General features: G+C 40.4%; 1 protein-coding gene across 10 annotated transcripts in view; it reads right to left on the bottom strand.

The window, feature by feature from the left end:
* Window positions 1-12,004, bottom strand: part of RERE (arginine-glutamic acid dipeptide repeats) — a 408,653-nt gene that overhangs the window by 255,253 nt on the left and 141,396 nt on the right. For 9 of the 10 annotated variants that reach the window (XM_072819771.1, XM_072819779.1, XM_072819773.1 and 6 more), the window contains one exon: window positions 66-534. In XM_072819771.1, coding sequence (XP_072675872.1) covers window positions 66-390 — 325 coding nt within the window. In that variant the 5' untranslated portion in view covers window positions 391-534. Of the gene's footprint in view, window positions 1-65; window positions 535-4,240; window positions 4,319-12,004 lie in introns of those variants that run through there. The other variant, XM_072819778.1, reaches the window with a different exon arrangement.

The raw sequence follows: 12,004 nt of genomic DNA, 5'->3' as shown, positions 1-12,004 counted from the left end.
CTAACGTGGAGAAAGGCATATCAGTGCTGATGCCACTTCTCTACCACAAACACTGCGCTCCTTACCTCCTGGTCTGTAGACAACATCATCCTCAGTTATGTAAGAGGTTATCTCCCCAGTGTCTGTCCTTTCATAACGAGATTTTTTTTTCGGTGGTTTCTTTTTGTTCTTCTTCGTGGACTCCTCTGTGGTGGCACTATTGTTGTCATTATCCTCATCTTCACTGTGGTCACTCTCAGCATAATTTTTGGCTCCTCCTTCCAAGGTGCAGCTCCTGCGTGGTCTTGAATTCTCACCCTCTCTTGCTTTATCTCGTTTATCTCTCTCTCGGTCCCGATCTCGGTCCCGGTCCTTCTCTTTGTCTTTGTCTTTGTCTTTGTCAGCTGTCATGATTCGCCACGTGCCTTCTTCTGTCCTCTCACGGCTAGGCCTCCGTGAAAGGTAGACAGTAAGCCTGGGCTTCAGTCTTCTGAATTTCTCACTCAATTCCAGGGAAAATCCAACCACTCCAACTACCCCAACGTTTCAAAAACGCTAAGCAAGAAAAGAGAGACAAACTTATTTTACTTTGACATTTTCTCATTTGCCTTCCTAAAATAATGTTTTGTTAAATGAAATCTCTTACTTACTCATGTTTTAGCCCCCAAACTTCTGCTGAACCAGAGGAAAAAAGTTAGGACAAGTGACACAGAGCTTAAGAATATAGTTTTTAGCCTCAGCTAGTACATGGTTTGGGATTTACTACCATACCAATAATGAAAACATCTCAATGCATAATAGTAAACCATAACATCAATTGTTTTCTTCTTTTGAAGGAGAAAGTGTACCCTAATATACAACATATAATGGGCACAATTATACAAAAGGAGCTTCATAACCCACAATATTAATTTAAAGGAGTAAGAATCTATATACTTAAACTATTTCCACCTGGGGGGGGGAAAATTGGATAGCCTGGGAAAATGTCTCAAGATCTCTCTCACAAGGTAATATCTTCTGAAGACTCCAGCCACGTCTCCAAATTTCTAGAGTTCCTCTCAGGAATAAACACAAGCTTTGACTCTAAAAGTGATGGCCTCAAAGCAAGATTCTTTTGCCTTCAATTACAATTTATCCCATCTTCTAAGTCTACTAATCTAGTTATCTTTCAAGAAAAATACTATCTCCAAATTATTTCTGCCTTGACAAAACGTAACAGTTTCCAAAAACAACCTTCCATATTTAGGGAATATTAGGTGGTTTTTACATTCTCCCAAATTTCCACTATTAATAACTTCCCTAGTAAACTCCTCTCTAGAACTAAGCCCAACAAGGAAAGACTGAAGCTTTTAAAACTTTTACAAGAGAAGAGAAAATCCTGAATTCCAACCCAACACAATTCTTACGAAAATGTTACAGGGCAAGGGGAATATGACGAAAGACAGACATGGACTGTTTTCTTTACAAGTCAGTTCTGGAATAGTCATAATCGCCAGTTATTTCTTTTTTGCAGTCCTGTATCATCTTCCCCAACATCTTCTTTCATTTGTTCAACTACCTGTACTAAACACTACCTATGTGCAAGGTGTTTGGAACTGAAGATACAATGAGAGAAAAACTTCAGCATCCTTGTCCTCAATGCTCTAATGCCCCAAAAAAGCCCCCAAAAAGCATACTGATCAGTGATCAATATGAAAACCATCTGTTTCTTATGTTACCAGGGTCAAAGAGAAAATGACATATGCAAACAAACAAAAGACTGGTCCTCTTTACTTAGACAACAAACAAATCAGTTTGCAATTACATACCTTAAACACAGAGAAAATTCTCTTCTAGTCATGCCAAAACTATAAAAACTATCATACACTCTCTCTAAAGCTCTTAGGTCAAATCAGACACCCAGAAAAGACCTCTCTATAAGTACCTCAAATATCCTTAGGCATTCAAGAAAATACAAAATATTCACAACCACTATGGGAGACAGACCTATGAAGGATGTCAGTAATGCTGACAATATAAAGCAAAGTCAGAAGGGGGAAAGCATGTAGCACAGATCTAGATTAATTCCTTCTACATAGGAAATATGCTTCTAGATAGGATTTCAATTTTCTAAACATATTTCAAGAAAATGAGAAATTATCCTAGTGCCTGCAAAAGTTCTGCCTAGATGAATCATCTGCTAAACAGACAGTAATATACCTCCAAGTCCCTGTAGGCCACTAGTGTTAGCGATTGAAAATACACAAAGAGACATATCACAAAAAAAAGAGACAGAGAGAGAGAGAGAGAGAGAGAGAGATCACTTTCTCCACTGAGCTTAAGTTTAAGCATGAACAAGCCAATCATGCAAGAAAGAAAACTATCACCTAACACCGTTGTTAAAACATTCCTTTTTAAAAAAAAAAAAAAAAAAAAAACATTCCTCTTTGACACCCAAAACACACCAACATCTACTGGGAATCTATTAAGAACAAGAAGTTTAGACTGAAAACCTCTCAGAGCTCAGGGCAAACAACTGATGAATTTAAGAAAAATATCACTCTCCAGGGTTAACAAGATGACCAGAAAATTACATAAGATTATTTCAGCACTCAAAAGGAAATGTTAAGTCCAAATTGTACATTCAACACTACTCCCTGTAAAATCATATACCAGCTTCTATTTGCAAAGAAATTTGAGTTATTTCTGCGAAGAGTAAGCAGGAAAGAAAAATTCAAGAAACAGCAGAAAAGGTATCTACAAAATAAAATCCCGTGTGTGTATCCAACTTTCAGGTAACTAAGAACTGTGATAATCCAAAGCAAAAGTCAACCAATTACCATTTACATTTGGCTCTAAAATATAGTGCAACAAGGATGTATTTTTTTCCTCTACATTTACCATACTAATCAGAATTTTTCTAAACCACATTATACAATGACCAACATACAATAATGTGACATTTGAGAAAAGGGACCCAAAGAGAAACCAGATGGCACTGAGAAAGGTAGTTGTCACTTCGATTTGCTAGAAATGATCTAACGATACAACAACATTTTTGTTAACAACAAGGGGTTTACAGAGCAGGTTCCTGCCATGATCTCATTCAATTCTTTCTCTCAAGAGCTCAGTGAAGTAAACCAGACAGAAGTCACCAACCCCACTTTATAGACTACAAAAGGGAAACTGAGGAGAAATCATGTGCATGAAGTCATACAGCCAATGATTCTGCCAAAGGTAAATCCCATCCAATCTGCTTACAACCTACTGCTCAGATCATAATCTGTGCCCCCAGGATCACCAGTTCTCCATAAGTGCTAACTTTTCCTGCATGCATCCAGGCTGATAATTTGCACACACACAGATTTAGGAAACACAGTCACTTTGCCCTTCCCCCTCCAAAAAAAAAATATTTGTCCAGTAATAAAGACAAAAATATTGAAAGTATTTCTGTCGATCCACTGCTCAACCCAGTTAAACAAAAAACAGTATAAGGTACTTTTTTATGATTTTAAATTTTTATTTATTTATTTATTGAGAACGAGCGAGCAAGCGCGCACACGTGCATGTGTGCACACAAGTGGAGGCAGAGTAGGACAGAGGGACAGGGAGAGAGAATCCCAAGAAGACTCCACACTAAGCTCAGAGCCCCATACAGAGCCCAATCCTATGGGCCAGTGGATCACAACCTGAGCCAAAATCAAGAGTTGGACGCTTAACAGACTGAACCACCTAGGTACCCCTATAAGATACTTTAATAACAAAAGAAAATCTAATCTAGAACACATTCCTATTCACTGAACAAATGTCTATTAAATGCCTATTATGTACTAGTTACTGCTGTAGGTGTGAGGAAAGCAGCAGAGAAACACACACAAACTTCCCTGCCCTCGTGGAGCTAATGTCCCAGGCAGTGGAAAAAGACCATAACCAAAAGAATGATATGAATATAGTACATGAAGAGATCTTAAATGGGGAATCCAATGGGGGGACACAGAGCATGAGAGGATTGAGATTTTAAATGATGGTGAAGGGGGGTGGGGGGGAATGATGGTGAAGGAAGACCTCAGGCTTTGTCCCAAAGCAAGAGTGTCAGAGAAAAAGCCATGAGGGCACATGAAGGGAGATCATCCCAGCAGAGAGAGAGCAAGTGCAAATGTCCAGAGGCATAAGTGAGTTCAGCACACTCAAGACACAGGATGCCAAAGGAGCTACAGTGGCATAAGGAAGAGTGAAATGGTGGGAGATGAATTCCTAGAGGTGAAGGGGGGCTAGATCCTACCTTACAGGCTAGTGTCAGGTCTCCGGCATCTTTACTCAAGGGCCACGAAGTGACTTGAATGACACTTCAGCCACTGCAGGGATCTGAGTAACAGAGAAAGACATGGTCTGACTTCTGTTTAAGATCACTCTGGCCATTGAGAAAAGACTTAAAGAGATGCAGGGGTTGCAGCATGAAGACCAGTGAGGGAGGAGGCTTACTGCAACATCCCAGGTAAGAAGGGAAGGTAGCTAGGGCGGATCAGTAAGGCAGAAGCAGAGAAGAGTCGAGTCGTCGTCTTATTTTCTATGTATTTTTAAGGTAAGCATCAAAGAGAATGTGCTGACAAACTGGGACGTGAGGTGTGAGAGAAAGAAGTCAGGAGCAACTCCAAGTGTTCTGGCACAAGCCACTAGATGATGAAATGGGCATTGTGTGAATTTTGGAAGAAAGATTAGGAGCTCAGATACTAACATGCTAAGTTTGAGAATCCTATAAAAACCAAATAAAGATTTTCAGGAGGCAGAGGTCCAGGCTAGAGATAAAAATTTACTTTTTAATTTAATTTTTAAAGACATGAGATTGAGATCACCAAGGAAGTGAATGTACATAGTTTTTCTGATAAAATTTTTTAAACCCACAAAAACCTTTATTACTCATGCTTGAGTGGAAAGGATATTCAAAACAGACCTACAACTTACTTACATACATTTCCAAAAGCAACACCTCTAGGACTCATAAAACAAAACAAAACAAAAAACCAGATATTCCTCTCACTAGTTTCCACATTTATCAGATTGCACTTCATTTTTATCTTAACTGGTAAAATCTCGTCAACTAGCCTAGTCATGTTCTCATCTAATCAGAGTCAAAGGCCATCAAAAGTCAATGATCCAGAACTTCTCTTTATAACTTCAGGCTCCTTCACCCTCTGCACATTGTCTGCCTCTTCAAAGTGAAGCCAACAAATGCCCACAAACCCCTCAACACTACTTATCAAAACCGATTCAGATATAAACTGCTAAAATTTCTGTCCTGCTCAGGGCCCAAATCTTACTCTTACTCTAAGAAAACCATTTCCTGATACTACTGAAGCCGTCCCAGGAGGTGAGGCCCATGACAGAACTGAGCTGAGAAGCCAAGCCCCAAGTTCTTGGCACTGCCATGTGCCGAATTGCCTTGGACAAATCACTCTACCTCTGTTTCTGAATCAGTTTCTCTGCTGTAGAATAGGGGCAATCACTAACTACTTCACAGAGCTGCTACAAGAATTAAGTTAATTAACCATACCATACGCATATGCACTTACAGATTGTGAAGTGGTTTACAGATGTAAACTCACTAGTAGAAAATACCCCATAGTATATTACACCAAACATCATCTCTACCCTCAAGAACTTAGTATCTCTTGTGGTGCACGTGCGCACAGGTGCGGGGAGAGGGGTGGGGGTGGATATTCTATTGTACAATTTAGAACTAAATCATGTAAAACTGACTACAAATGACAAAAATTCAAAAAGATCCTCTCTGGAATCATGTAAAACTCACTTGTCCATGAAAAATTGCCACTTCCTCCTGAGTTCTCCCTCCCTGAATTCTAATCATCTCAGTTTTACTCAAGCCAGATCCTGTAGGACATTTGACTCACCAAACGCAGCTAGTGAAGTAAAATTAATTCTTCCTCATTCAATCAGATCAAGAAATATTAATGTTTGTCAAATGCCCAACCACACACCAGGCATTTTTACTCAGCCCTTAGGGTCTACCAATCACATCCTGAATATCTCTATAATTTATCCATTGCTCCCACTAACTTAGTAACAAGCCATCATCATCTTTAACACAGATTAATACAACTGCCTTCTAACTGGTCTCTGTGACTAAAATTTTGTTCTTGCCTTCCTTCTGATTCATCCTGCAATGCAGCCAGCCAGCATGTCTGACACTGCATCACTTTTTTTAAACGGCTTTATAGAGATGTAATTCACACCCCTCACAACTCAGCCTTTAAAGTACAATTTAGGGATCCCTGGGTGGAGCAGCGGTTTAGCACCTGCCTTTGGCCCAGGGCGCGATCCTGGAGATCCGGGATCGAATCCCATGTCAGACTCCTGGTGCATGGAGCCTGCTTCTCCCTCTGCCTGTGTCTCTGCCTCTCTCTCTCTCTCACTGTGTGCCTATCATAAATAAATAAAATAAATAAATAAATAAAAAATAAAGTACAATTTACTGTCCACCATTCCTTCCCAAAGACTGCAGAGACCTTCAAATCCTGACTGCCCCTTTGCTTCTCCAGCCCCATCTCCACCTCTCCTGTGCACTCCAGCCATTCCAAAACACGTCCTTCCATTTCAGGAACCCATGTGTTTAGGACACTCATCCCCTCCCCTTGGTCTGCCTAACCTCTGATCACCTTCAGGGCCTCAGGTATTTCTGTGACCCAACTCTAGGAAGGCTCCCACCATTCCCCATCTTGCCTATAAAAAGGCTACCGTTATCATTGTTAACCTCTGTCAATTCTCCACCGACAAGGACCAAGTCTATCATATCATGTTCACTGAAACAACTCCCACTAAAGCAATTTCCTTTCTGTGTCAAATCCCCTGCAGGGTGTCGACCTCATTATCATTTGCCATTCAGTTTCCCAGAGCTGACCACACACCCTCCTGGAAAGGCTGCTTGCCTTTGGGTTATCTAGCACAGTCCTCTCTTGGGCCTATCTACCTGATCCTCTACCCCCAGTACCCAGACAGTTAGAGCAGGAGTTCTACAGGACACTGTGTGGGGTCCCTTCCTCATCCTCAGCTTCCATCCTCATCAATCCCACACATGTCCATCAGGCCACAGGTAACACACACACACAGGTGATCCACAAAGGTACATGTCTACTAAACCTCGGCAGAGTGAAAACTGCACCTGCAGTCTCCTCCTAGAGGTCTCAAAGGTACCCTCAATGTATCCAAACTAAAGGTACACTCTGGCCCCAAATGAGCCCCTCTCCTAAATGGTCTCTCTCGGTGAATGGTGCCACCTTGTTATGGTGGCACCTGTCCATCCTTGTTATGCAAGCTAGACCTCTAAGCAGCATCATTAGTGCCTACCTTTCATCCCAGCATCAACAAATCCTGTCTCTGTTACCCTACATTTCTCTAAAGCTCCTCTACTTTGGGCCACCTCCAACACTACAACCTCAGTTAAAGCTCCTAGGATGGCTTTTCTGGACCACTTCAACTGACTTCTCTTCAAATCCACTCCAATGAACCCTTATAATTCTCCTTCTACACTTGAGCCAGGGTGCACCTTTCAAAAGGCTGATGTGATCATGTCAATGCACACCCTAAAAATGGTCATTCAAGGACTTCCCACTTCTATTAGCTAAAAACCCAAATCATAACATAATCTACAAGGCCATTTTGGTTTTTTTTCTTTTTTTCTTAAATTATATCTAACCCCAGTATGAGGCTTGACCTCAAAATTCCAAGACCAAGTGTTGCATGAGCCAGACAGGCGCTCCAAGCCCTTTCACCTCTTTATCTGACTCATCTCACACCCTACTGGGATTCCTTCCCTTGGTTTCCTGAATACACCACACTTCTTCCTACCCGAAATTAGTACCCTGCTAATATTCTTCCTTTGGTCTGTGACGCTCCTCTCCTTTCTTGGCATCTCCTACTCTTCCTTCAGGTCACAGCTCAACAGCAACCTCCTTGAAATGTCCTTTCTGGTCCAAAATGACCTTTGCAACACTTTCCACAACTGTAATTTCACATTTATTTGTGTGATTTGATTAACAGCTGTCTATAAGCTAGAAGCTCCATGAGAAGCTGACCCCTGACTGCTTTTGCCCTCTGTTGTATTCTCAGATTCTAACTCCGCCTGGTACATAAGGACAAGCAATAAATTACTTCTTTCTGCCCTCTCTTTCACACATGAGCTAGATAAGTCAGGAGAGCACTAGGATAAGACTTTTATTTGGGAAAGAAAATATTCAGAAAGGGAGACAGAACGTAAAGACTGCTAACTCTGGGAAACGAACTAGGGGTGGTAGAAGGGGAGGAGGGCGGGGGGTGGGAGTGAATGGGTGACGGGCACTGGGGGTTATTCTGTATGTTAGTAAATTGAACACCAATAAAAAATAAATTAAAAAAAAAAAGAAAATATTTCACAAGCAAACAAGTGAGGTAGTGTTTGATCTGGATCATACATCATGAAAAGGGGAAGGAGGAGCAAAAGAGAAAACATTCCCGATGCAAAGAAGTTCAGTAAGAAGACTGCTGAGTTAAAATGCCAGCCTTGATGGGAACTACAGGGAAAAACCAGTAGGAAATAAACTTGGGTGGGGGGGTGGAGGGATAGCTCAGGGAAGCCCCTAAAATAATAAAGAAGCTAACATTCACTGAGCACTTAACATACACTAAGCATTTTACACATTAATCCATTTAATTTTCACTAGATTAATAAGTATTCAAGAAAAACGATATGTAAACTAGGTCATATGATCAACCTAACTCTATTCAGTAGGTACTATTGCTATGTACATTTTCGCAATGCAAAAACAAGCACAGAGAACCTGAGCAAATAGACCAAAATCACAAAGGTGTAATTTTGTAATTACACAGGTGTCTGAAGCTGAATTAGGAAAACAGAAGTAACATATCCTGAAAATCTTGATGTTTCCTGGCGAGCCCTGAAGGTTGTTAACAGTAATATTACTCATCAGTGACTTGCCTGATCATAGGGCCAAGAGGATGATTCTGTTATCATACACTTAAAGAGAAAACCTGATGTCCCTAATGTCAAGTACAAGGAAAACGAAATGCCTATGAATCCAAGCCCCTGATATGAAAGGGGATAGAATTCCTAAACTTACTTTCCCAAAGCATGGCTATAAATAGAAAACTAAGCAGATGGATAACTAAAATACCGCACATCCACACAACAGAACATTATTCAGCAATAAAAAGAAGTAAAATATTGATATATGTTACAACATGGATAAAAACTGGAAAACATTATGATACATGAAAAAAAGCCAGCCACAAAGACCACATATCATATGATCCCATTATATGAAATGCCCAGTAAAGGCAAATCCACAGAGTAGAAAAAGCAAATTAGTGATTGGGAGGCTTGGGAGAGGAGATGCAGGGTCGTGGGACTTCTATGGTTTTGGGGTTTCTTTTAGGAGTGATAAAAATATTCTAGAATTGACCATGGTGGTGGTTACACTTACCTGTGAATATATTAAAAGCCATTAAACAGAATTTAAATGGGTACATTATATGCAAATTATATTTCAATAAAGCTATTAAAACACAAACAGCAATGTTGCAAACTAATAAGAAAAAGTTCAAAAAAAAAAAAAAAAAGAAAAAGTTCAAGCTTTACTACAGCTAAGAAAAAAAAATGCATCTGACTAAAATAAAGATGAGCTTTTACCTCCATGATTGAGTAAAACCACCTCTTAAAGCTGTAAAAGCATAGTTAATTAAACATATAGAACAAGTTTTATTTCACGTAATGCCAGAAAGAAAGAGAGCCTTCTTTGGACCACAATAATCTCTTTTTTTTTTTTAAGACTTTATTTATTCATTCACGAGAGACACAGAGAGAGAGGCAGAGATACAGGCAGAGGGAGAAGCAGGTTCCATGCAGGGAGCCTGATGTGGGACTCAATCCCAGGACTCCAGGATCACACCCTGAACTGAGGGCAGACGCCCAACCACTGAGCCACCCAGGCATCCCACACAATAATCTTTAATACATAGGAATACGTGGTGGGTTTACCACCTCGGCCCAACATATTCACAAGTAGGTAAAGTTGGACAGGGTTGCTTTAAGTCTGCAGAGCTCCAAGATTCAGAGTAATTCGCAACCTGGCAGAAAAGCTCTCAGCATTTGATGAAAGGTAATGAATGACAGGGTGAGTTTTATAGTTAATACAATTACACTTCACACATATGAAAAACCAAATGCATTCATAATGCACTTCTAATCCAAGGACACAAATTATATCAAGGGAAAAACAGAATCCTAAAACTCACTGGAGCAGTCCTTCTACAGATACTTAGAATCCAAGTCTTGGATGGAAAGGAAAATAGCCCTCACTAAAAGCATTAGTCTAGGCCCAAACTCAACTGGCCATCTTCTACATGTAAGCTATTCTAACTGGCTGTGATTCTTTCTAGGTTGACGAAATGTATTACCCTGCCATCTTTGTTAGCCTGAGGTCAGTCAGAGAAAAGCAGAAGAGCCACCGAAACCACTCCACTGCAGATGCAGGCAACTAGTGAGTGAGCAGGGAATACTGGAGTCCCAGGGCCTGGACCTCAATACTTAGATGTGGTAGCTGTAACACTGATCATCAAATAAACACAAAGTCCAGAGCAGAGTCTCGGTTACTTCTTCCACGAATTAAGCAAATAGACATGTGTGACCAGAATACACAAAATCTCTAACCTCAGAGAGAGCTAAGAGTTTAGAAAGAGGGAACAGATGACAAACAAGAAAATACATAGTATATTAACCCGTGAGAAGTGCTATGGAGAAAAGCAAAGCTGGGCAAAGGGGATAAAAGGTTGTTTATTTATTTAAGGTAATCACTCATAAGGGGTCATTTGACCTAAAGAAAGTAAGTGAGTAAGCTAAACTGTGTGGTTATCTGGTGGAAAAGCATTCCCAGCAGAGAAAAAGTAGGGACAAGGGCCAAAGGCAGAAGCAGGCCTGGCATATCCAAACAATAGCAAAAGGCCATGGTGGCTAACGCAGTGAAGGCAAGAAGGAAGCCAGAGATGAAGAGGAAGCTGGGGGCATTTACTGAAATAAGAGAAAAGCCATCCTAGGGTTTTGCACAGAGAAGTAACATCTGAGTTACATTTTAACAGACTCCCTCTGGCTGCTGTAGAGGTACAGGAAACTATGGATTCAGGCAACAGTTCAGTGGTCCTGTGGGTGCTAGCAGAGGTCAGAATGTAGATGGTTGTTCAAGCAAAACCATCACAATCTGTTGTCAGAATGGTTGTAGTATGAGACAAAGAAGAGACCCATATCTGGACCTGAGCAACTGGACAAGTAGAGCTGTCATTTACTGATATGGGGAGGAGACAGTAAACTGGTAATTCTGTTTGGAATATATTAAATTTGAGATGCCTAGTAGGCAGCTAAACAGAGTTGAGAGGTCAGTAAGCTCTGGGCAAGTAAATCTAGGAGTCCTCACCATACAAGTAGTACCAACCACCATAAGATCAGATGGTCAAAGTATGGGGATGAAATATTCAAGGTAGCAAGAAGATATCACAGACAAGCCAAATAAATCTGTGAATGACCAGTGAAGCTGCATTGACAGGATGGTGGAAAAACTATACCAGGAACATGTTCTGAAAATCCTACAATGAAAAACACTGGTATATTCACAGAGAAACCTACTACATATATAACAGCTGCCTAGAGACAAATTCCATATTAATGATGTTACCAAATGCTGCATTTAATAAAATCTAGGCTGCTATGGTCTTAGTTGGTCTCCACTTTAGGAAGACATCAGATGGGAACACTCCCCCACGCTGCTTCAAAGGGAAAAACACCTGCTGCCCAAATGAAGACTTGCGGGTGGGGTATGCAGTTTGAAAAGTTCTCACCTTGCAAATTAATGTAAGAGAATTGTTGGATTTTTAAAAATTACATTTCTGAGGCCCTAAGTTAAATATTGTAAGGTCCATACGAAAAGAGAAAGAAAACATGCAGTGATGAAGTATATAAATTCAAAACATAAGTTCAATTCCAGAA

The sequence above is a fragment of the Canis lupus genome, chromosome 3, assembly GCF_048164855.1.
Source record: "Canis lupus baileyi chromosome 3, mCanLup2.hap1, whole genome shotgun sequence".
NCBI classification, from domain to species: domain Eukaryota; kingdom Metazoa; phylum Chordata; class Mammalia; order Carnivora; family Canidae; genus Canis; species Canis lupus.
Note: the sequence above shows the minus strand (reverse complement) of the source record. Positions and strands in the feature narration are given on the sequence as shown.